The sequence below is a fragment of the Sus scrofa genome, chromosome 7 (assembly GCF_000003025.6).
Source record: "Sus scrofa isolate TJ Tabasco breed Duroc chromosome 7, Sscrofa11.1, whole genome shotgun sequence".
Classification (NCBI taxonomy): Eukaryota; Metazoa; Chordata; class Mammalia; order Artiodactyla; family Suidae; genus Sus; species Sus scrofa.
This window is the reverse complement of record NC_010449.5, coordinates 64,576,601-64,603,351: the sequence shown is the minus strand read 5'-3', so window position 1 is coordinate 64,603,351 and position 26,751 is coordinate 64,576,601. Positions and strand designations below refer to the sequence as shown.

At 38.7% G+C, this 26,751-nt stretch overlaps 1 protein-coding gene across 1 annotated transcript; it reads left to right on the top strand.

Moving 5' to 3' along the window:
- PSMA6 (proteasome subunit alpha 6) lies at nucleotides 1–25,105 on the top strand. Its single transcript, NM_001139472.2, is given in 7 exon segments — nucleotides 1–169; nucleotides 16,574–16,668; nucleotides 17,154–17,235; nucleotides 18,978–19,133; nucleotides 20,444–20,622; nucleotides 22,204–22,298; nucleotides 24,887–25,105. Coding segments are annotated over 7 exon segments (741 nt in total). The 5' UTR covers nucleotides 1–93; the 3' UTR covers nucleotides 24,945–25,105.

Genomic DNA, 26,751 nt, shown 5'->3' with positions numbered 1-26,751 from the left:
GGAAGCGGTCGCTGTAACTTCCTGAGAGGCTTGTACGCCTGGTGCGGGAGCTACGGGACATCGAGACTGTGCTTGGAGTAGTGGTTCACCACCATGTCCCGTGGTTCCAGCGCTGGTTTTGACCGTCACATTACCATTTTTTCCCCCGAGGGCCGGCTGTACCAAGTAGGTGAGTGAACCGGGTCTGCCTTTGGTCTGCTCTAATTGCTCTGTCATGGTACGGCCTGGAAGCAGGCAGACGCGGCTGGAGTTTAGTCCCGGGCTGAAGCATGGCCGGTCATGACGGGAGGGGGCTGAGGACAGGTTGAGTCTGGTAATGTTCGCCCCGCTGTTTGCCGGCAGGGGTGGGAGCCCGAAGGCGGAAGGCCTCGGACTCTCCAGGGCGAGCGGCTACACCACATGTACACAGTAAAGAGTCACGGAAGGTAGGCTGTAATGCCCGAGTCCGGCTTGCTGATGTCCCTTCACTTGTTACATTTTTACCTGAGTAGGTGCAACGCCTGTAAGTCTCTAAAGCGTAATTGGTTCCTGCACCTTCCAGTTAAAACGTTCCCTCTCCGTTGTCCTTTGTTTGCAGCATGGACTTCCTTGTCCTGCAGTTGTTTCCACAGGCATTCAGAGCTTTCTGTGTGCCTTGTGCTGGTCCTGGGGGATGCACCGATGTCACACCCTCTCCTATACTGAAGCTCACAGCTTTAAGGTGGTGACAGGTACTTAAACAGATAAGAAGAAATAAAGATCTCCAAATTACAAGTATCTACAGAGTTCAGGACATCTTTGGAAAACTGGTAGATAGGATGAGTGGCTATCAAGTCTAGAGCTGTTTTGGAAACTAACATCCACTCTTAACCCACATCTGTTCGAATGGCCCTATAGATTAAAAGCTGGTTCTGAATTGTAAATGAGGTATGGTGAACTAGCTGTTTTCTGAAGAACAGCTTCAATGGAAATAAACCATAAAGTAGTTATAGTTGTTCAGTGTAACATATTTTGTTGGATCGAAGTGGTTTCAGGGTTTAGGTTATGATTATAACCCCAGACCCTTTACCTCCTACTATGGAGAATTCAGTGTCAGGAGAACCTGATTTCCACCTGACCCCTGATGATTTCATTTCTGAGTGGGTTTAGTTAGCACCTCACTCCCTTTGTGAGGACAGTGCTTGGAAATCATTAGGAGAGAATTGGCCTATGAATGAGGTTCTCTTCAGTAAATTTTAGAAGTAAAGATAACTTGGAATGAAACCAGTCTACTGTATGGCTACATACTGGATATAACGTAACAAGAAACAACATCATACTTGGTAATTCAGTAATCCTTTAAATCATCTCCAATTGAAAAATGTGATCTAAGATAGAAAGGAGAGTTAAAACTGTATCTGCAGGGAAATTTCATTTTTAAAGTTTTCATTCCAGAGTTTTAAAAACTTTTTCTGTATTGCATTATGCTTTGAATATTTTATTTCATGGTTTTTAATATGCGAACAGGAAAAGATACTTAGATCTACACTTCGCTTTTGTATACTATATTGTGAAATCTAGTCATAAAGCAGAGGCTCTAATGTGTTCCAAATTTGGTGTGTATAAAGGCTGAATATAATGTCCTTTTAATAGTTTTAAAAGATTTGGAATAGAACATGTAGTTCAAAATAAGTTAAATACCTAGACAGAATAATTTTAAGCTCTGTCTTGTTGAATAACACACTCCCTCTGTTATTCTAAGAAACTGCTAAGAAAAGGAAAGTGAAAGAATAGTTAGCATGAGCAAGCAGTATAGTGGTGAAGAGGTCAGGCCCTGGAGCCATACCTGGATTCACATTCCTGCTCTGCTTCATACTAGGCAACCTGGGCAAATGATGTCACTTTAGTCTTAGTTTCTGTTTGTAAAGTGCCCTAATGATTCCTTCTTTGAGTGGTTGTTTTGAGGATTAACTAAGGTGGTGTATGTAAAGTGCTAGCACAGTGTTAAATCCTCAGTAAATGTTACTTTGGCTTTTGGGGGGGGGGATCTATTAGATTAGTACTTCTTTAGACGTGAAATGTTTCTTCTTTTATGATCCATCCATGCTTGGTTCTCTAGAGAAATACAGGTACATTATCGTAACGTCGTTAATACTGTTTATTAGTTTATAAACTTTAGAATCTACCAAAGACAAAGCATCTAAGAATTATACAGTGTAAATTGTTAATCATGACAGTGGGAAAATAATATAGGAAATATGGGGAGATACAAGGGAATAGAAGGATTAATGGAAAGGTAAGAATGCTACTCCTTTGGGATTCAAAAGATAAATGTAGTCTAAAATTGATTTTTAAAAAAGATATAAGAGTTCCAGTCGTGGTGCAGCAGAAGCAAATCCAACTAGGAACCATGAGGTTGCCGGTTGGATCCCTGGCCTCACTCAGCGGGTTAAGGATCCAGCATTGCCATGAGCTGTGGTGTAGGTCACAGACTCGGCTCTGATCTGGTGTTGCCATGAGCTATGGTGTAGGCTGGCAGCTGTAGCTCTGATTGGACGCCTAGCCTGGGAACCTCCATATGCCAAGGCTGCGACCTTAAAAAGACTAAAAAAAAAAAAAAAAAAAAGTGGTGTCAAACACTGTTATGTTTTCTTTTTTTTGCTTTTGTTTCCTTTTTTTGCACCTGTGGCATATGGCGATTCCCAGGCTAGGGGTCGAATCGGAGCTACAGCTGCTGGGCTACACCACAGCAATACTAGATTTGAGCCAAGTCTGTGACCCACACCACAGCTAATAGCAACGGAGGATCCTTGACCCACTGAGCGAGGCCAGGGATTGAACCTGCAACCTCATGGTTCCTAGTCAGAGTCATTTCCTCTGTGCAACAATGAGAACTCCAAACATTGCTATGTTTTCAATCTATATCTTACCCCACCCCACTCCTGACCTCCCCTCACACACCAGCACCAAGATTTCTAATGATCCCACCTGCTTGTAGATCACGATTTTAAGGAGTGCCATATTAGGAGGGACTATGACATGAGACACACTTTCCATGTAAGTTCCATGTAAGTTACAAAGACAGAATGAACAGTTTCAAAAAATGTTAATAAAACGTTTCTAGTCAAACAGCATTGAAATTGAATATAGACATAAACTGCAGAGTACCTGCCTTTCCCCTTACAACATCTTTTTTTTTTTTTTTTTTTTTTTTTTTTTTGATAATCAAACTTCAAAGAATTTTTCCAGCCTATGTTTAGACGGGGAAAAAATCATATTTATCTCCCAAAGTTCAGTAAAAATTTTTGTGTGTTTGTTTTTAAAATGCATCTATTTATTTTCTCCCAGTTAGTTAGAAGTCTGGTAGGCTTACCTTAAGGGTCAAACAGGCTGAAATCAGGGTTTCAGTAGGACTGCATTCTTTTTTAATTTTAGATTTATTTTTTTATTGAGATAACATTGTTTTATAACATTATGTAAGTTTCATGTGTGCAACATTGTATTTCTGTTTCTGTGTACCCCTTGTCATGCTCCCCACCAAAAGTTTAGTTTCTGTCTTAGTACAGCATTTAAGACAAAATTCTGAGTGGTGGAAATCTTGGGTTATATTCCTACAACTGGAAGAAGAATTTCAGGATCACCTGTAGATGCTTTGTAAAGCTCATGAGTGTCCATAAGGGGGATGTGCATCTCTGCTATTGCGAACATCACTCTGAGCAGCTTTTACTGTGAGCCATTGTCTGGCATACTGTGCTTATCCTGAACATTTTGTCACAGTACCTTTTATATTTAGCCCTTTGTTTTTTCCTAGTATTATACAAATGAGTCCCGGAAAAGTTGGGAAAGTGTTGGGAAAATTGTAGGGGAGGAAACAAAGTGTATAAGAGATTACTATGGAAAAGAGGTCTCTGTATATAAGCAATGGTGTTTTTTTGGGGTTTTTTTTTTGGGGGGGGTTGTTTTGTTTTGTTTTGTTTTGTTTTAAGGCTGCACCCAAGGCATATGGAAGTTCCCAGGCTACGAGTCCAGTGGGTGCTGTAGTTGCCAGCCTACAGCAATGCCAGATCCAAGCCAAGTCTGTAGCTGGATTCTTAACCCACTACTCCACAGCAGGAACTCCAATCTTGTTCTTAAAGACTGTATATACTAACATCAACTATATCACGCTAATGCTGGCTCCTTAACCCACTGAGTAAGGCCAGGGATTGAACTCACATCCTCCTGGATACTAGTCGGATTCATTACTGCTGAGCCACGATGGGAACTCTCACCAACAACTGTTTATTAACAATTTTATTTGTGAGCAGGGAAGCAATTTGCATTCTAACCTAAGGGTTTCTTGTTATGTTGAACCTTATGAAACTGCTGGTGTTTGACTGTTGTTTACCTATAAAAATGGCTCTTTTATGTGGTCCTAATATATATAGGTAATTTACTATGCATTTAAATTACAAATTAAGAAATTGGGAGCTTGGGGTGAACTATAATCCAGTATAATTTTTATCATTAAAAAAATGGGGAGTTCCCATCGTGGCTCAACAGAAATGAATCTGACTAGCATCCATGAGGACTCAGGTTCAATCCCTGGCCTCGCTCAGTGGATTAAGGATCCAGGAACTGTGGTGTAGGTCACAGATGAGGCTCCGATCTCGCATTGCTGTGGCTGTTGTGTAGGCCAGCAGCTACAGCTCCAATTCAACCCCTAGCCTGAGAACCTCCATATGCCTTGGGTGCAGCCCTAAAAAAAGAAAAAAGAAAAATGGGAAGTGGGCTCTCAGTTTCATTTTCCTGCATAATCTTAAACATTGAAGAACAGATTACTGAGATTAACATAACAGTGTTTGCTAGTTTTGCAAGTTTTTCTTTTCTTTCTTTTCTTTTTTTTTTTTTTTTTTTTTTTGTCTTTTTCTCTTTTTAGGGCCACACCCATGGCATGTGGAGACTCCCAGGCTAGGGGTCTAATCTGTCGTATGCCACAGCTACCACAACGCCAGATCTGAGCCTCGTCTGCAACCTACACCACAGCTCATGGCAACACCTGATCCTTAACCCGTTGAGCAAGGCCAGGGGTCGAACCTGCAACCTCACGGTTCCTAATCACATTTGTCTCTGCTTCACCACGACGGGAACTCCTGAATTTTATTTATTTATTTATTTATTTATTTATTTTTTGTAGAGTTTCACCCTTCGTATAAGGAGGTTTCCAGGCTAGGGGTTGAATTGGAGCTACAGCTGCTGGCCTATGCCACAGCCACAGCAATGCAGGATCCTTAACCTTCTGAGTGGGGGCCAGGGATTGAATCCACATCCTCATGGATACTAGTTGTGTGTTTGTTATCACTGAGCCACAACAGTAACTCTGAAATTTTAACCAGAAAACAAAATCTTTAGTGATGGAATTAAGTAACTAATTACTATTTCTGACATTTGAATCTGGCTTTAAAAACTAAATTTGTCTTTTAAGTGCTGCCCATAAACTGTTCCATTTTTTCTTTTCTTTCTTCCTTCCTCCCTCCCTCCCTTTCTTTTTTCCTTTTTTGGTCACACCCATGGCATATGGAAGTTCCCAGGCCAGGTATCGAATCTGAGCCACAGCTCCAAAAATGCTGGATCCTTACCCACTGCTCCACAGAAGGAATTCCCCCGTTTTTTTCTTAATTGGCCATAATGTTCACTTTTGCTGTTAACTGATACTATTTTTTACCCTACTAGTGTTCCTTTAGAAGATATTTTTTATTTATTGTCTCTAGATTCATTACTCGGCAGTATCCATTTTTTGTGGAAATTATTATAAGATACATATTTTATGGTGGTATTGTTATTTTGAAATTTTCAATTGAGATATAGTTTTGATGTACAGTATTACATAAGCTTCAGGTATACAGCATAGTAATTCACAATTTTAATGGTTATGTTTAATTTATAGTTGTTATAAAATGTTGCCTATATTTCCTGTGCTGCACAGTATGTCTTTGTATTTTATTTTATGTTGGTGGTAGAGTTGTAATGGGGATTCACTTACACAAAATTTTATTGAAAATTACAATGAAGTACAGCATGGTGAATACTAAAATGTCTGTGCAAAGAAGGGTATTTACAAAGTGACACTAATAGAGCCAGAAAAGTTTCCTCAGAGAAGAGGAGTTGAGCTACTTGGAGATTAGATAAGGAAATTTTTGGGGAACCAGTGCCTTGGTCAGGAAAAATAGATTGTAGGAAAATTTTGAAGAGACTTGGATGGCGCTTTTGAGTTGGACTTGGTCCCATAGGTTTTGGACTTAGCTGGCAGAAGTCTTTAAGAACACCAAGATTGGAGTTCCTGCTGTGGAGCAGTGGGTTAAGAATCCAGCTACAGCTGCTTGGGTTGCTGCAAAGGTGCAAGTTTGATCCCCAGCCCAGTGCAGTGGGTTAAAGGATCTGACATTGCTGCAGCTCACATTCAATTCCTGGCCCAGGCACTTCCATATGCCCAGGGTGTGGCCATAAAACAAATAGGCCAAAAAAATAAGATTATTAAGATAGCAGGAGAGTTGAGTGTAGAATTAGAGAAGAAGGGGGCAGATGACAGGAAGCCCACTCAGGAGAGGCTTGTTGAGTAATCCATAAAAAAGGATTGACCACAACCCAGCTGCAGCACTTGGCAACATTTTGTCAGTTGTCTTCCCCATATGCTTTCCTCTCTGCTACACTGTTTTAAAGCAAATCCTCGCTGAGAGTGGTCATTCCTCTGATGAGAGAGAAGTGAAGAGTCAAGAACGGTACCCCAGCTTGGTTGCTTGAGAACTTGAGTGGTTAATAATTTGAGATAAGGACCATAAGAAATTAGGTTGGGAGTTCCCTCTTGGTGCAGAGAGTTAAGGATCCATGTTGTCACCGAAACGGAAGAAAAGAAGCAGGTTTGTAGAGAAGAAGAGTTTAATTTCACACATGCCTTTGGGAAAAAATGGGCATTTGCAGATAAGGGTTCAGAGTTAAAGATAAACAGAGTTAGTAATGATTACGTAGGATAAAATCACTTGGTGATAGGGAGAAATTATAGACTCCTGGGGGGATACCAATATTTAAGGAGCTGTCTGAAGAGATGGAAGCAGTGAAGGAGACTGAGAAGTAGGAGGTGAATAATAGGGATGATATTCTTAACTAAGAACTTTAAATTAAAAATTTACTTTCTCAAAAAAAAAAAATTTACTTTCTCAGTTGCACTGGTCACATTTCAAGTACTCAATAGCCACACGTAGCTAAATAGATACTATGTTGGACAATGCAGATATACACTGCCATCATTACAGAAAATTCTATTGGATGGCACTACTCTAAAATAGAGAGGCAGAGAGGACTAGGACTCCTTTAATGTATCCTCAAGATCCTGGAGTATTCATGTATTCATAGGTTATGTTCTCTATTGAGAAATGTTTTTAGGAGTTCCTGTCGTAGCGCAGCAGAAAGGAATCCGACTAGGAACCCATGAGGTTGTGGGTTCGATCCCGGGCCTTGCTCAGTGGGTTAAGGATCCAGCGTTGCTGTGAGCTGTGGTGTAGGTTGCAGACAAGGTTTGGATCCTATGTTGCTATGGTTCCGGCGTAGGCCACAACTACAGCTCTGATTGAACCCCTAGCCTGAGGACCTCCATATGCCGCAGGTGCGGCCCTAGAAAATACAAAAAAAAAAAAAAAAAAAAGAAAAGAAAGAAAAAGAAATGTTTTTATATTTTGTGGGACAGAATTGTATTATGTGGGGAGGGCGGTAGCTTTTTGTTTTGTTGCCTTTGTCTTTTGTGTTATTTAAGCAGACCAGATAAGTAAAAAACATGAGTGACACAGGCTGGTGAGACAGGAGGAGGAGTAATGGGAACTATGGAAAACTGCAAAGCATGTGCCAGCCCTAGATGATTTTTGCTCCGCAGGACAGTTGCTATGTGGGAATGACCGTTAAATGTTACCAGAATTTTTTTTTTCCTAAAAATAGGTAAACTTGATTTTATTTTATCTGACTTTTAATTAAAATCTTCCTAGAAAACTGCGTTCTAAACCACTTTGAGCAAGCTGGATTGGGCCCAGGGCCAAACTTTGACTTAGTATCTATTGGTTGCAAATAAAATTTTAAATATCCTTTGTTCTTACTTTCTTTGATTATCCAGTCTGGCTAGGGGGAAATACACACTTGAAAATGCTAAAATTACTGGTGTAATAGGAAATACTGTGGGAATTCAAAGAAAGAATTGAAGAATCCCTTCTGGGACAATAAGAGAAAATGACCATGGGAAATGGAAGCAGCTTGAGCTCTGGCTGGGTGGAGAAGAGAGTGATAGGGCAGTCCAGACAGGCCTTGAAGAAGCAAAGACACACATGTGGGAAGTGTCAAGAAGTGATTTGTAATATTTCTTCATTTCAATACTATCTATAGTGATAACCTACCTTCTTTTCCTGATAACTGGTCATTGTTGTATTCTCTTATTTTCTTTGTTTAGCTAGGGTTTGTATTAGTTTCCTGTATCTGTTGTGACAAAATACCACAAATTTGGTTGCTTAAAACAACAGAAATTTGTTTCCTCACTGTTTTGGAGGCCAGAAGTCCAAAATCAGTGTCATCGGACTGACATCAAGGTGTGTGGCAGGGCCATTATTTTCTCTGAAGACTTAAGGCAAAAATGCATTCACTGACTGTTGTTCAAGAGACTGCCAGCATTTCTTGGCTTGTGGCTGCATCACTCCAGTCTTCAAGACTAGCATTTTCAAATCTCTCTGCTCTTCAAAGCACTTTCTCCTTTGTGTAAAATTTCCTCTCTTCTCCACCTCCCCTCTCCCCTCTCCCCTCTCTCTTTCTCTCTCTCTCTTTTTTCTTTTTTTTTTTCCACAGCATGCAGCACCTTGATCTTAGTTCACAGACCAAGGATTGAACCCTGGCCACAGCAGTGAAAGCACTGAATCCTAACCACTAGACCACCAGGGAACACTCTTAATAAGGATAAATATGAATGCATTTAGGACCCACCAGGATAATCTTCCCCATCTCAAGATTAAGTTAATCACATCTGCAAAGATCCTTTTGGAGGGCTATAATGTAGTAATATTTACAAGTTCCAGCAGTTAGGATATGGATGTCATTTGGGGGCCATTTTTCAGCATATCAAAGGGTTTATAATTTTGTTGGTTTATTGTTTTTATTCAAAGAATCATTTTTTACTTTCCTAGTGTCCTTTTTTTGTCTATTTCATTGATTTTGATCTTTATTTTTATTTATTTTATTCTAATCTGGATATACTTTGCCCTCTTCTAGCTTCTTAAAGTGGAAACTTAGGTTTGCAGTATAGGACTGAGGGCCCCAGATACTTCCTGACTGTTCATCAGAGGCCACAGAGCTACTTATCAGGCCAGCAAGAAGTATCTCTGGTTTGCAAGCAGGGGAGTCTTATATATGTAATCAGAAGAGTGCCATCCCAGATTTTCCCTAAATACAGAGATTTCAATAGTTTAATTTTTTTTTTTTTTTTTTTTTTTTTTTTTTGTCTTTTGTCTTTTTTGCTGTTGTTGTTGTTGTTGCTATTTCTTGGGCCGCTCCCGCGGCATATGGAGGTTCCCAGGCTAGGGGTTGAATCGGAGCTGTAGCCACTGGCCTATGCCAGAGCCACAGCAACACGGGATCCGAGCCGCGTCTGCAACCTACACCACAGCTCACGGCAACGCCGGATCGTTAACCCACTGAGCAAGGGCAGGGACCGAACCCGCAACCTCATGGTTCCTAGTCGGATTCGTTAACCACTGAGCCATGACGGGAGCTCCAGTAGTTTAAATTTTGAGACTTGTTTTATGGCCTAATGTATATGTATGGTTTGTCTTGGTTAAGTGTACCATGTGCATTTATATTATACTGTTTATATCAAGTGCCTGTGTATTTTTCAGTTGACAGTAGTCAATCTTCCTTTCATGTATTTTGAAGTGCTGTTATAAGGTACATATACATTTGAGTGTTATGTCCTCTTATGACTTGATTCTTCTACCATTTTGAAGTCTCCCTCTTTCTGATAATACTCTTCATCTTACTGTTTATAAGGTAATACTTTTTTGCATCAGTTTATTGAAATGTGTCTCTGGTAGGCAGCACATATTTGAATCTTGCTTTGTTATTCATGCTGATAGTTTCTTTTTTTTTTTTTTGACAATTTCTGCTTTTAATTGGAGTATTTCCTCCATTAACATTGTTGACATAGATTTAAATTTACAATTTTATTATTATTTATTTCTGTCTCTGTTTGTTTTCTTGTTTGTTCCTCAGTACCTTCTTCCTCCCTTGCCTTCTTTTGGATTCTTTGAAAAGTTTTTGGAATTTCATTTTAATCCCTTAGGCTGCTTCTTTATGTTTTTGAGTGTTGCCCTAAGGATTATAATATACATGCTTAATTTTTCCCAGTCTTCTAAGAGTTAATACTTATTATTTCACATAAAATATACAAACCTTGAAACATTATAAGTCCATTTTCTTCCTTTCTTTTCTTTCTTTTTTTTTTTGGTTTTTTTTTTTTGTTTTGTTTTTCAGGGTCACACTCACGGCATATGGAGGTTCCCAAGCTAGGGGTCTAATCAGAGCTATAGATGCTGGCCTACACCACATCCACAGCAACGCCAGATCCCAGCTGCATCTGTGACCTACACCACAGCTCATGAAACGCCAGATCCTTAACCCACTGAGCAAGGCCAGGGATTGAACCCGCAACCTCATGGGTTCCTAGTCGGATTTGTTTCCACTGCACCATAACGGGAACTCCCTTTCTTTTTTATAAGGAATACATTTACATATTTTATAACTTCAGTATAAAGTATAACTTCTGTATTTTTAAAAGAATTAAAATAAGTCATATTTATCAAGGTATGTACCATTTTTTATGTTCCTAATTTCTAAAGATTGAACTTTTCCTTTGGTATCATTTTCCTTCAGCTTTTTTGTGTGTGTGTGTGTTTTAGGGCTGAACCTGCAACATATGGAAGTTCCTGTGCTAGGAGTCAAATCAGAGCTGCAACTGCCGGCCTCCACCACAACCACGCCAAATCTGAGCCTGGTCTGCGACCCGCACCACAGCTCAAGGCAACACTGGATCCTTAACCCACTCAGCAAGGCCAGGGATCAAACCCACATCCTCACAGATACTAGTCAGGTTCGTTTCCCCTGAGCCACAATGGAAACTCCCTCTTTTAGCATTTTTTGTTGCAGGTCTGAACATGTCTTTATTTTACCTTCATTCTTGAAGGATGTTTCTGGTTGGATATAGCATTCTGATTTGATGGGTTTTCTTTCCATGCTTTAAGGATCTGCTGTCTGTAGGTGAAATCCATGGAATTCAAATCATTATTCTCTTGTATATAATCTGTTCTTTTTCTCTGTTTTTAAAAATGTCCATGCTTTTGGTTTTCAGGAATTTGACTATGGGCATTGGTGTGGTTTTCTTTGTATTTGTCCTGCTTATAGTTTGCTGGATCTTCAGTCTGAAATTTTACGTCTTTTGCCAAATTTGAAACATTTTAGCCATTATTTCAAAAGCTTTTTGTTTTTGTGTTGTTTTGTTTGGTCCCATTCTTTAATAACCATATGGGACACCAGTTACACATCATACCTTTTGACGTGTTTTTTGGTTTTTTTAGCATGCTTATCCTATTTTTTTTAATTACTCAATGAATTTTATTACATTTATAGTTGTACAACGATCGTCACAACCCAGTTTTATAGCATTTCCATCCCAAACTCCCAGCACAACCCCCCACCCTCCAACCTGTCTCATTTGGAAACGGTGAGTTTTTCAGTTAGTGTGTCAGTATCTGTTCTGCAAAGAAGTTTGTTCTGTCCTTTTTTTAGATTCCACACCTGAGTGATAGTATATGGTGTTGGTGTCTCACTGTCTGGCTAACTTGACTTAGCATGATAATTTCTAGGTCCATCCATGTTGCTGCAAATGCTTTTATTTCTTCCCTTTTGATGACTGAGTAATATTCCATTGTGTGTATGTACTACATCTTTATCCACTCCTCTGTCAATGGACATTTAGGTTGTTTCCATGTCTTGGCTATTGTATACAGTGCTGCAGTGAACATTGGAGTACATGTATCTTTTTAAGTCATGGTTTTCTCTGGATAGATGCCGAGGAGTGGGATTGCTGGATCAAATGGTAATTCTATTTTTAGTTTTCTGAGGAATCTCTGTACTGTTTTCCACAGTGATTGCACCAGTTTACATTCCCACCAACAGTGTAATAGGATCTTCTTTTCTCCACACCCTCATGAGCATTTATTGTTTGTAGACTTTCTGATGATGGCCATTTTGGCTGGTGTAAGGTGGTACCTCATAGTGGTTTTGATTTGCATTCCTCTAATAATGAGTGATGTTGAACATCTTTTCATGTGTTTTTTGGCCATCCGTATGTCTTTTTTGGAGAATTGTCTGTTTAGATCTTCTGCCCATTTTTTGATGGGGTGGTTTGGGTTTTTTTTGGTATTGAACTGCAAAAGGTGTTTATAAATTTTGGAAATTAATCCCTTGTCAGTCTCTTCCTTTGCAAATATTTTCTCCCATTCTGTGGGTTGTCTTTTCATTTTGTTTAGGGTTTCCTTTGCTGTGTAGAAACTTTTTAGTCCCATTTGTTTATTTTTGTTTTTATTTTCATGACTCTAGAAGGTGGATCTGAGAAGATACTGCCGAGGTTTATGTTGGAGAGTGTTTGGCCTGTTTTCCTCTAAGAGTTTTATAGTATCTGGTCTTATATATAGGTCTTTAATCCATTTTGAGTTTGTTTTGTGTTTGGTGTTAAGAAGTATTCTAATTTCATTCTTTTGCATGTGGCTGTCCAGTTTTCCCAGCACCACTTTTGATGTGTTTTTAAAAATGTTTTCTCTTATTTAAAATTGGATAGTGATTTGTTTTCATTTTATCCCCACTCTGCAATTAAGTCAGCTTGGTGAAGTTTTTTTTATTTCAAGTACTGTATTTTTCAATTCTATAATTTCTATTTGGTTCTTCTGTACATTATTGAGATTTCTTTTTTGTACATTGAGATTTTGTTTTTTTACTTTTTAAAATTATAGCTGCTTTACAATGTTGTGCCAGTTTCTGCTATAATTATTGAGATTTCTTATTTCATCTTTAATATTTTTATTATGTCATTTAACATAGTTTTAATAACTTTGCCTGCTAATAGAAAATCTGGGTCAGCTCAGGGTTGGTCTCTTGCAAGTAAATCATGTTTTCCTATGTGTTTTGGGTTTTTTCCATTTGTCTTTTGGTATATTGAGAATTCTGATTTTATCCTGGGCATTCATGAATGTTAGGTTATAAAGACTAGATTCTGTTATATTCCTATAAAGAGTGTTGATTTGTTCTAGCAGGAGGTTAATTTGGGTGGCAGCTTAAATCTTACTTTAATTCTTTCATCCTTAGCTAGGCAGTTTGGAGTCTGTCTTTTTGCATGTATGGTTATGAAATCAGCCAAAGATGTGGGCAACATAGAAACGGGGGTTCGCTTTCCTCTCCCTTACTTTCCAGCAGCTGTGGTTACTCCCAGACTGTTTTTTGATTTTTTTTTTTTTTGCTGCACCCACAGCATATGGAAGTTCCTGAGCCAGGCTTTGAATCCAAGCTGCAGCCGTGACAATGCCACATCCTTTAACCCACAGCCCCATGCCAGGGATTGAACTTTCAGCACCTGAGCCGCTGCATTTGGATTCCTAACCCACTGTGCCACAGTGGGAACTCTTGTTCTCTAATTCTTTGAGCCAGAAGGACTGGGTTTTCTATGGGTGTTTTGTACTGACTAGGGCCTGCATTCAAACTGTTAAGTCATGAAAATAGAAACTCACCCTGATCCATTCCCTTATTTCAAGCATTGACTATCCCTCTAGAATCTGCCTGCTTTCAGCCACTTTCTGGTATCTTTGGGTAGTCATTGTGGTCTAGAGTTTATAGTTAAACTGTGAAGGGTTGATATGGTAGAAGCTTTATTTATCATAGAGAAACAGAACTGAGAAGCATTATGAAACATATTTTAGCAGTTACTTGTGTAATGGGATGGTAAAAACAAGCTATTGTAATTAGCTAGTTAAGTTTTTTTTTTTTTTTTTTCTTTATTTTGCCTTTGCCTTTTCTAGGGCTGCCCCCATGGCATATGGAGGTTCCCAGGCTAGGGGTCAAATTGGAGCTGTAGCCTCTGGCCTATGCCAGAGCCACAGCAACTCGGGATCCGAGCCATGTCTGTGACCCACACCACAGCTCATGGCAATGCCAGATCCTTAACCCACTGGTCGAGGTCAACCTCATGGTTCCTAGTTGGATTCGTTAACCACTGAGCCACGACGGGCTCCCGTGATTAGTTAGTTAAATGTCGGTTAGATTTGAGGAGATTTTTTAGAGTTTTGTTTTTTTGTTGTCATTTATTTGTTGGGTTTTTTTTGTTTGTTTGTTTGTTTTTTTCTGTGCTCTTTTGTTCTCTTCAATATATGACCATTTGGAAATATTTGATAAAGGATTTTTATCACAGCTCCTAGTAAAGGAAATTCTTTGGTGTCATTCATAGTATCTTCCTTAGATGACCCTCATCACCAGTGGCTTTTTGAACCAGATGAGACAAGGCCTTGGACCTGGCGTACAGAGTAATACTGGACAGAATTTTAAAAGCATCTATTAAATGTATCAAATTTAGATAATGATTGAAATAGTAATTTTTTTCTTTTACATTATCCTCTGTGTTTTCTACAATGATCATGTATTAATTTTTGTTGCTGTTTTTCCTAATTACAAAATATACATAATCAAACTTAAATATTATAGAAATACATAATGTAGAAAGGGATAGTCTCAGCTATAATTCTACTCTCCACAGAGTTATTGTCAGCTTAACTACATGGTGCCAAAGTAGTTTGTTTTTATAAACCACTTTGATCTAGCTGTTTTAACCTGGGAAATGTTTTGACAGCAGCTAAAAGTGCACAAACTGAAGTTTATTATATATAAAACTAAAGAATCCTATAGTGTAGGTAACGTAAAAATTGTGAAAAACATGACCTGGAAAATAACAACTTGGGTAGAGGGCGGAAAAAGCAAAATAATCTAATAGCAATTAAAACTGCATATGGGTAGATGAAAACTGTTGCATTTGGAGTGGATGGGCAGTGGGATCCTGCTGTATAGCACAGACAATTATATATCTAATCACCTGTGATGGAACATGGTAGAGGATATGTGAGAAAAAGAATGTGTATATATATACATACATACTACATACATATAGATATATATATGTGTGTGTATACATACATATGTATGTGTGCATGTGTATATATATGTATAACTGGGTCAGTTTGCTGTACAGCAGAAATTGACACAACATTGTAAATCAATCAATAAAAAATTTTAAAAAACTGGGAGTTTCTGTCATTTCTCAGTGATTAACGAATCCGACTAGGAACCATGAGGTTGCAGGTTTGATCCCTAGCCTCGCTCAGTGGCTTAAGGATCCGGTGTTGCCGTGAGCTGTGGTGTAGGTCGCATATGCGGCCTGGATCCTGAGTTGCTGTGGCTCTGGCGTAGGCCAGCAGCTACAGCTCTGATTAGACCCCTAGCCTGGGAACCTCCATATGCTGCAGGTGCGGCCCTAAAAAGACCAAAAAAAAAACCCAAAAAAACTGTATATGGTCAATTAGTTATTGGCCAAAAGTTAACAGAAATAGTAAATCTTTAGAAAACATAGAGCAACTAAATATGACCCAGGAAATCCAGATTTGGTAGAAATAATGGCTATAAAACAAACTTTTATTTTTATTTTATTTTTTAAAATGATTTTTATTTTTTCCGTCATAGCTGGTTTGTAGTGTTCTATCAATTTTCTACTGTACGGTAAGGTGACCTAGTCACACATACGTAGATATTCTTTTTTTTTTTTTTTTTTTTTTGTCTTTTGTCCTTTTAGGGCCTTACCCACAGCATATGGAGGTTCCCAGGCTAGGGGTCTAATCAGAGCTGTAGCCCCTGGCCTATGCCACAGCAGTGCCAGATCTGAGCCGTGTCTATGACCTACAATACAGCTCATGGCAATACCGGATCCTTAACCCACTGAGCAAGTCGAGGGACTGCACCCCACAACCTCACGGTTCCTAGTCAGATTCGTTTCCACTGCACCACGATGGGAACTCCGATACATTCTTTTTCTCACATTATCATGCTCCATCATAAGTGACTAGATATAGTTTCCAGTACTATACAGCAGAATCTCATCGCTTGTTCATTCCAAAGGCAATAGTTTGCATCTGGTAACCCCCAATTCCCAGTCCATCCCACTCCCTCCCCCTCCCCCTTGGAAAACAAACTTTAAAAAATAAACATAATTGACAAAGATTTGATATTATAAAAATTAATTAAATCTTTACTGGGAATTTGGTACTTGCACCTGATGAAAATAATTAAAGTGGAAAGAAATGGAGTTGGTTTAATTATGATTTATCATTATTACTCTTTTGACTTTGCATGTCTTAGACAACATTCCATGGTAGTTCATAAAGCTCTTTTTAATGACTTTATTATTCCATTTCATGAATCTGTGATCATTTATTTTACCTTTTTAAAAAACTGTGCTTTTTTCCAGAATATGCTTTTAAGGCAATTAACCAGGGTGGCCTTACATCAGTAGCCGTCAGAGGGAAAGACTGTGCAGTAATTGTCACACAGAAGAAAGTACCTGTAAGTAGTACTGCCTGGATCATTGTAGAATACAAAGCAAGAGTTTTTCATGAGTTTGTTCAAGAGTGTGTTATTATCTCTATATGTTAACATTATTTTTGCTTTGACCCTACTTTCCTGTCATCCAAGAAGTGTTCATTGAGAAACTATGGACAGATGAGCTGAGTAGACAGAATTGACATGTTGAAATTCATGCTATGATTGTAAGCACAATGAGATTTCTAGATCTTTTGTGTTCAGGGACCTCGAAACACACTTTGATGAGCTGTAGTTCTTACCCACAGGAAATGCATCATCTAAAAAAAAAGAAAATAGTCGTGTGTGGTCCATCCCTCCCATTTTTTATTGGTTTTAACTGTAAAAATGAGCAGAAAACCTTTATTATACAGTTCATTGTTATAAGTCCATGGTATTTTTTTTTTTTATCACTACACAGAGGCCTGTGATTTTTTTTTTTTAATTTTCTTGATTATTTTGTTCATTAGGACAAATTACTGGATTCCAGCACAGTGACTCACTTATTCAAGATAACTGAAAACATCGGCTGTGTGATGACAGGAATGACAGGTAATTGGCTTGATAACTACTTATATTTGTAATTCAAGTTATTTTTGAGTTTTGTGTTGATTTTAAAAGACTTACTGGGAGTTCCCGTCGTGGCACAGTGGAAACGAATCTGACTAGGAACCATGAAGTTGCAAGTTTGATCTCTGGCCTCGCTCAGTGGGCTAAGCATCTGGCATTGCCGTGAGCTGTGGTGTAGGTCGCAGACGAGGCTCCGATCCCGCGTCGCTGTGGCTCTGGCGTAGGCTGGTGGCTACAGTTCCGATTAGACCCCTAGCCTGGGAACCTCCCATATGCCGCAGGAGCAGCCCAAGAAATGACAAAAAAAAAAAAAAAAGAGAGGCTACTACTCTAAAAAAATAAAATAAAATAAGACTTCCTTTAGTATCTGATTTTCAGGTGATATGAGTAGATTTACAGTCTTCTAAGGCAGGTGTCATTATCTTCAGCGTATTGTGAGCTTTTTTGAAATCATCATAGAATTAGATCTCTCCGGGAGAGAGAGAATCTAATCCGGGAAACTGGGCTGAGGCACCTCTCATAGAAGCTTTATTTCAGATACAGTTAATAGTTTAAGGGGAGGTAAATCAGTATATTCTCAAACCTAGTAATATTGACACTGGTTGGAAGTAGGTGAGAGTTATGGAATTCCTATTGTGGCTCAGCAGGTTAAGAACCCAACATAGTGTCCCTGAGGATGTGTGTTCAGTCCCTGGCCTCATTCACTGGGTTAAGGATCTGGCGTTGCCAAAAGTTGTGGCATATGTCACAGATGTAGCTGGGATCCTGTGTTGCTGTGGCTGCAGCATGGGCCTGCAGCTCCGATTCGACCCCTAGCCTGGGAACTTCCACATGCCACCGGTTTGGCCATAAAAAGAAAAAATAAATAAAAATTAAAATTAAAGGTGAGAATTCTAAAAAATTACTTTTTTTAAAGAAACTATTTTGGGAGTTCCTGTTGTAGCTCATTGGAAACCAACCTGACTAGTATCCGTGGGGACTCAGGTTCGGTCCCTGACCTTGCTCAGTGGGTTAAGGATCCAGCATTGCTGTGAGCTGTGGTGTAGATCAGCAGCTGCAGCTCCAATTCAGCCCCTAACCTGGGAACTTCAATATGCCGCAGGTGCAGCCCTAAAAAGCAAAAAAAAAAAAAAAAAAAAAAACCAAAAACATAAATTTTAAAAAATAAACTACTTTTGGAGTTCCTGTTGTGGCCCAGTGGTTAATGAATCCAACTAGGAACCATGAAGTTTCGGGTTTGATCTCTGGCCTCGCTCAGTGGGTTAAGGATCCGGCGTTGCCGTGAGCTGTGGTGTAGGTCGCAGATGCAGCTTGGATCCCGCGTTGCTGTGGCTGTGGCGTAGGCCAGTGGCTACAGCTCCAGTTAGACCCCTAGCCTGGGAACCTCCATATGCTGTGGGAGCAGCCCTAGAAAAGGCAAAAAAGACAAAAGACAAAAAAAAAAAAACAAAAAAAAAAATTATTTTGGCAGCTGATGAAGGGCTCAGTATAAAAGGGCAGTACTACGTATAGTACTTTTAAATTTTTTTCCTTTTTTGTCATGTACTTATTGCTGAGTCGTTCACCATTCATTGGTGGGAGAAAAAGCCATAGTAGACCACTTCTGTTTTCCCTAAGTCATAATGGAGGTGCGTGTGTCTCTCTGTGTGTGTCTGTGTAGAAAACTACCTGGCTTTGAGATTCATTCTTCTAAAGAAGCAAATCTTTGTTTTTTACGCTCTAAGCTGACAGCAGATCCCAGGTACAGAGGGCACGTTATGAGGCAGCTAATTGGAAATACAAGTATGGTTATGAGATTCCTGTGGACATGCTGTGTAAAAGGATTGCTGATATTTCTCAGGTCTACACACAGAATGCTGAAATGAGGCCTCTTGGTTGTTGTAAGTATACAAAGAATTCTCCTGAATAATGAATTGTAATTTATTTTTAGAGAACAAAGAAAGTTATTTCAGTAACACTTGGGTTTTATACATGTGGTTTGGAAATTATAAAAGTTGAGAAATCCTTATAATCAATGGTGGAAGGATAGGTTTCAGAACAGTATTTTAGGCACTAACTTTAAACGTTAGATATTGTTAGACTTTTTTATCAAAATATTTCTATTTAGGGTGTGTGATTTGGAAGATCCAAGTCATTGTGATATTAGGCTTTTGTAATGGGAATTACTATCAGACTACTAGTTCAATGGAAATGCCTACTAGTTAGGCATCTTAACAATGTAGTGCTTTCTTTTGATCCCCCTAAAGAATCAGGCTCAACATAAAGAATCATATGCCTATGATTCATACATTTAGAATAAATTTCTTCCTTAAAAAAGTAAAATTTTATTGGGAGAGGGGTAAGATTTGATATAATGAATTATCCTGAAAGATTTCAACATGTTTCTTTCTGACACTGTGTCATTCATTTATAATTAAAAGTGTAATGATTTCCCTCTAGTATTTAACCCTGCTTTTGACCTGTCACTTAAAAATTCTCCCTTGATTTCCTCAGTGATACTCTTCTCCTCCTCACTTTCCTTAGCTCTTCCTCCTCGACCTGGGCCCTTAAATTTTATTATTCATCATGTTTCTCTCCTTGGTCCTTCTCTCCTTTTTGTTCTGTCTGGGTGATCTCACCCACTTTCACAGCTTCATTTACTACATCCATTCCAGTCATTCTCTCATTAGGTTTAGCTCAGTCCCTTCCTGCTTGTCCCACAGATACTTCAAGCCTGAAATCATTGCTGTTTTCCTCTGTTCATCCCCAACTTCTTTTCTACCCCTGTCTCACCTTCCCAGGTTCTCTGTTTAGTCGTCAGTCTTTACCTCAGAATATCTGTTCCTTCCATCTCCTTTGTCACTTTTTCATTGTCACTTGCCTTTGACACCTAATTTATTTCTTTTCTCCTTTCTTACTCTTTCCTAGTCTGTTCCATATTGCTATAGGAGTTACTCTAAAACAAATTTTGATAGTTGCTCCCTTGGAAATATAAATTCCAAATTCCATAATAATGATGTGCAAGGCCCCTTACTGTTTCCTGCCAAGTTGCCTCTTTCTTTTACTGTATTTCTCTCTCACCTCAGGCTCCTATCCTAAAATAGGCAGCCAGAGTAATGATTAGCAACAGCCATGTGACAACACCAAGAGAGAAGAAATCTTGTTGTATAAAGGTATAAGATACTTACTGAAGGTCTTTCTTTCTGTTTAGGTATGATTTTAATTGGCATAGATGAAGAACAAGGCCCTCAGGTGTATAAGTGTGATCCCGCAGGTTACTACTGTGGGTTTAAAGCCACTGCAGCAGGAGTTAAACAAACCGAGTCAACCAGCTTCCTTGAAAAAAAAGTGAAGAAGAAATTTGATTGGACATTTGAACAGACAGTGGAAGTAAGCCGAAAGGAGCTGACTTTTTTTTTTTTTTAAATGGTATATGGAATAGTGAAGGTCATGGCATAATTGGCAGCCTGTTCCTGGGTTGTAGCATGATATCCAAGTTTGTCAGGTTAATAGTAAAATTGGTGTGACATGGAAACAATGAGGACTGCTTTTTTTCACCTAATTCCCTATCTCATTTCATGTGTTTGAAACTGCTTTCAACAAAACACATATAAAATGGGAAAATATGACTAGGAATCAAGACCATGCCCAAAGACCTGCATGGTTGTGATTTAAATTAGGCTTAAGCATCCTGGAAGCAAAAGTGAAAAAGTTGAGTCAGTAATATTTCTCTTATTGTCCTAAAGGAAAAACAGCCACACATTAAATTCCCAGAAGCAGGAGTTCCCATCGTGGTACCATGAAGTTGCAGGTTCGACCCCTGGCCTTACTCAGAGGGTTAAGGATCTGGTGGTTGCCGTGAGCTGTGGTGTAGGTTGCAGATGCGGCTAGGATCCTGCGTCGTTGTGGCTCTGGTGTAGACCAGCAGCTGTAGCGCTGATTAGACCCCTAGCCTGGGAACCTCCATATGCCAAGGGTGTGGCCCTAAAAACAAATAAATTAAATAAATAAATAAATAAATTCTCAGAAGCAGACATCTTCATAGTAAATATGCCTTCAGGATATCTTGGCAGAGAAATTATACCTGGGATGTGGAAGTAGAGCTAGCTTTAGATAGGGTTTCCTGAGGGGATTATTCATTATGATGGGGAAGTTTTAAATTGACAGGACAAGCCAACATTCTTAAACAAATACTTAGTAACATTAAACTAAAGCCTCTTATTTACTGCCAAGAAGTTAAAAACAGAATTTTAGTAGATTGTGGAAATGAGGGTCTGAGATAGTTATTCTAAAGAGTAACAACATAATTCTGATAAATGAGTAAAGAAAAATTACCATCTAATACTTTCTTGTTTGGTAGGCAGTATTATCATACACTAAGAGATGTGAAGCTAGTGTCTTGTTTAAATGTTTCTTAACGGTCTTGTTTTAAAAAATTCAAAATTACGTATAATTGATCACATCAGATATAAAGCCACTTAAAACATTCTTTACTTGTTATTACTGTAAATTCTTTGAAGGAAGATTGTATCATTGATCTTTTAAAAAAAAAAACTCAATAAATTTTTTATATGTATAGCTGTACAACCATCATCACAACCTAATTTTACATTTCCATCCCAAACCCCCAGCCCACCCCTCCCCACCCCCATATCATTCATCTTTATCCTCTCCCCATCTCACTCCAAACATATTGCCTGGCATGGAGTAATCATCAAGCAAATAGACTGTTTTGTGTAAATTATCCTATTCTGGTTTTGGACCCCTTTAATTTATGGTTCAACGTAAACAAGTTTCTTGTCAGGTGACATTAAAATAAAGCAGTCTGTGTGGCTATAGAACTACATCATTCAAACATGTAGCAAAAGTGATTAGCTTGTGGTTAACTCATGACTGAATAAGCTTGGAATGAGAAAATCTTGGAATCTCTGAAAAATACTGTATTATTTTAATATCAATATTTTTTTTCAGACTGCAATTACATGCCTGTCTACTGTTCTATCAATTGATTTCAAGCCTTCAGAAATAGAAGTTGGAGTGGTTACAGTTGAAAATCCTAAATTCAGGTGAGTTATATTGTCAGCCAGGTACTTGGAGAAGTTTGCCAAGTGATAAATTCTAGCCTAGAAAGGTGGAGGTTTATAGGTCCATTTGTCCTGTAACTTGAGGTAAAAATGCTTTTTTGAACTACAGTTAGACCACCTGGGACCACCCTACTGTTGGTTGTTGTTGATTCCTTTAGTACCTGAGAGATGGGTTTAAAACTTAATTGGATGTCTTTAAGACATAACTGCTTTTCTTCTCATTTTATATAAGGAGTAAAGTAAGCAGAAGTGTTTTTTCTGTTTTTAGCTTAAAGCCAATAGAAATTCACCCTCCCAAAGTAGTTTTCAGGTGGAGTTTTGATTAGTTAGTACATTTAAGTGGAGCTTTGAAGAACAATATGAAATACTAATATACATCAAACCCTATCTAGATATCTTTGAAACCCCCAAATTTTGCATATAGCTAATTGAATTGCAGATGCTGGATGCTGTCTGTTCTTACTCACTTAGTGACTAACTCCCACAAATCAACTTCACAGCTTCCATGAGTCAGATCTGTACTGGGTGCTTAACATATCAGCTCACTTAATCCTCCCAGCAGTTCTGTGAGGTGGTTTTCTTTTTCCATGAGCCTGGATGATCCTGTGAATAGCGAAAAATACTTCAGTTAAATCCACAGATGCACAGAAGCTGCTGGAAGGCATGTTAACTATTATGTGTGTCTAATCTTGGGTCACATTATAAAGACACGTGGTCATAGTTAGGGTTGGGGAAAAAAAGGTAGTAAACTAAGCTTAACCAGACCTTGAAGAGTTGAGTTAGAATATTTGTTTCTAATTTGTTATTTTTGTTGCCTTGCAGGTGATTAAAAAGTGAAAGATTTAAGGAAAATTTATAGAATTTTTTAAAAAGCAAAATAGAATTCAGTCTTCCCCATCTCCTGCCCCCGTCATTGAAAAGTTTGCTTTAAAAAAAAAACAACACAGTAAATTTCCAGCAGGAACAATTTATAGATATCTCTGAAGGACCTACAGTTGGTTCTTGTTTTATGTTCTGAGACCCTCCTATAGCCTTTTAAATTTTTTTGTTATTTGGCCATTCCTGCAGCTTGTTGAGTTTCCCGGCCAAGAATCCAACTAGCACCACAGTAGCAACCCAAGCCGGATTCTTAACCTGCTGCACCACAAGAGAACTCCAGCCTTTAAAATTTTTATTTCCATCTGTTAGTTAAATAGATAAGAAACGAAAGATCCTATATCTTCAAAAGGCCCTTGTATCATTTATAAATTCTGATAGTATACTTAAATAACTAGGATATATAACATAACCATCAACAACTATATAACTATTTGCATTACACTGCTTTATATTTCAGTTTGCACTAAAAAAATGTCACTTCTAGGAGTCCTCTGTGGCTTAGTGGATTAAGGATCTGGTGTTGTCACTACAGCAGCTCAGATTGCTGCACTGATGCAGGTTTGCTTACCTAGCCCAAGAACTTCCATTATTCCATGGGTGGGCCCAAAATATATTGTCACTTTAAGAAATTGTGCTCTTTTTTTTTGTTTGTTTGTTTTGTTTTTTAGGGCCACACCCTTGGCATATGCAGGTTCCCTGGCTAAGGGTCCAATCAGAGCTGCAGCCGCCGGCCTGTGGCAGAGCCACAGCAATGAGGGATCCAAGCCATGTCTGCAACCTGTATACCACAGCTCACGGCAATGCCGGATCCTTAACCCACTGAGCTTGGCCAAGGATCAAACCCATGTCCTCATGGATGCTAGTTGGGTTTGTTAACCACTGAGCCATGACTGGAACTCCCAACAAATTTTATTCTTAAAAGTCCACATTAAAGGTTGCCAATGGAGTTCCCATCATGGCTCAGTGGTTGACAAATCCGACTAGGAACCATGAGGTTGCGGGTTCGCTCCCTGGCCTTGCTCAGTGGGTTAAAGGATCCGGCATTGCCATGAGCTGTGGTGTAGACTGAAGACTCAGCTCGGATCCCGCGTTACTGTGGCTGTGCCACAGGCCGGCGGCTGCGGCTCCAATTTGACCCCTAGCCTGGGAACCTCCATATGCCACAGGAGCGGCCCAAGAAATGGCAAAAAGACAATAAAATAAAATAAAAGGTTGCCAAGCAGTTGATTTCTTTGGGGGAAACTTCATTTAGAAAATAGCATGTTCAGCACAGCATGCCTTGTCTCTCGGCTGCTAACAAACCTTTTATGCTAGGTATAAAGGTATTTTGACATAGAAGCTAAAATAGAATACTTTATGTATAGTCTAGTTTTATATTTGAATATTTGCTTTCATTGTTGCAACCATAATGGTTTTGCTTTCAAAAGACCTAATTCTAGATCTCATATCAAAGAAGTACACATTAGTGTGTATAAATGAAGTTGATACGATGTCTGGGAATCCTTCATAATAATTTGAAGGGATGAGTGTGGGGTATATAGATTTTTTAAAAATCAGCTATAAATTGGTAATTGTTGGGTGATAAATACACGGGGGTTCAGTACTATCCTACTTTTGTGTGTTTGGGGGGATTTTGCATAATAAAAAGTTGGAGACGTAAATAATGTGGAATTTTTCCCTTTGTCCTCTAGGATTCTTACAGAAGCAGAGATTGACGCTCACCTTGTTGCTCTAGCAGAGAGAGACTAAACGTTGTAGCTAGTTTACCAAATCCATGACGCCACTTATCTGTGTGTTTGGTAACAACAGACCAACCTATGGAGGCCCCTGGATTGAAAAAGGAACCTTTCCCACTCCTCCTGCCACTGAAGTGGTTAGGACTCTGTATAAATAAACACAGTGCTTTTGGAAAGTAATTGCATCCTGTCTTTTTTACCTCCAGTGTTAACACACAAAGGGTTAAATGTTCACCATCATCACATTTGGCTTTTTTCATTTTAATTAAGAGATCCAGGTTTCTTTGGCTTAGGTAATTTAACAGAAATTTAAACTCTAGCCTATATGGCATAATGAATACATTACAAACAATTTCTCATTCATTCCTAAACCTAGACTCCAAGTCCCACTGGAGATTTTAACTATAATAAAATGATTAGCATTATTGATCTTCAGTAGGTGAGATATACATTTTTATTTTATACTCAATAAGAACCAATATTTTTTTAAAAGCAGAAATTGTAGTTGCCCTTGGGAAATGATAGAAAAGTTGTAGAATATGTGTATTTCCTGTGTTGCCTTAAGATTAAATACTTAAAGCAGACTTGAAGGAATTGGTCTAAAGCATTCTTAGTATCTATTGATAGATGAATGGATAAAGAAGATGTGTGTAATATATAATGGAATATTAGCCATAAAAAAGGATGACATGATGCCATTTGCAGCAACATGGATGGACCTAGAGTTATTGTACTAAGAGAAAGACATATGGAATCTAGAAAAATAATAAACTTAATTTATAAGACAAATAGACTCAGGAAACAAACTTAAGGTTACCAAAGGGGAAGGGTGGGGGCGTAAATTAGGAGTGTGGAATCAAAATATACTATACACTACTATATATAAAATAGATAACCAACAAGGACCTATTATATAGCACAGGGAACTGCTGTGTGTGTAATATATATAAAACAATACAACCGAATCACTGCTATATATCTGAAACTTAACATTGTAAATCAACTACACTTCAATAAAAATTTTTTTTAAATAAAGGAATTGGTCTGTAGTAGAGATAACACCATAACATTAAAGGGGAAAGAAGAGCATAAGTGTTTTTTAATATACAAAATGTTTAAACATCCTAGAGTGGTTCTCTGATGACCTGAGTCGTGGTTTTAGGTAATCCAAAAATCCTGGAATGTCTAAGGCCAAAACATTTCGTGTCCTCATTTGCACTGGCTGAGACTGGTGCTACTGTTGTTACCTCATGCAGGTGACTGTGGCTGCTGGTCTAATAGCAGTCCCTGGAGTCAGCTGTCCCTGTTCTGCAGTCAGCAGGCCCTCAAAAGGAGACACCATGTGAACTTGTGACCACTAGAGGCAGGAAACTTCACCAACCACATCCTCTTCAGAGCTGAGTCATGAGTTGTAAAGTGTCCTAAAAGAGAAGCAGGGTTCTTCCAGTTCAGGAGCTGCTGCCCTGGGATTATCCATGCAAGTCCATGGTGCTCTATAAAGGTCTACTGTCATTTTGAAAGTGGGGTCCTGTGAAAGTGGGCTACTCCCCTGAATAGACTGAATTTCTATATCCCTAGGGCCTTGACTGGCTTTACTCTTTTACCCTTCTGGAATCATGGTGAGAAACTAGCACATAACTGGGTTTTTCTGCTAGAAATTATCTTCTAGTGATAGGAAATGAAAATTTTCTTCTTAGGAAAGGTTTTTACATTAAAATACAAATTCTAGATGAATTAAGGATTATTTTAAAGTAAATATTGGTTATTTTATGCTTTTAAAAACCTGGATCAATTTAATATTAAATGCTCTGGTGTTTGGG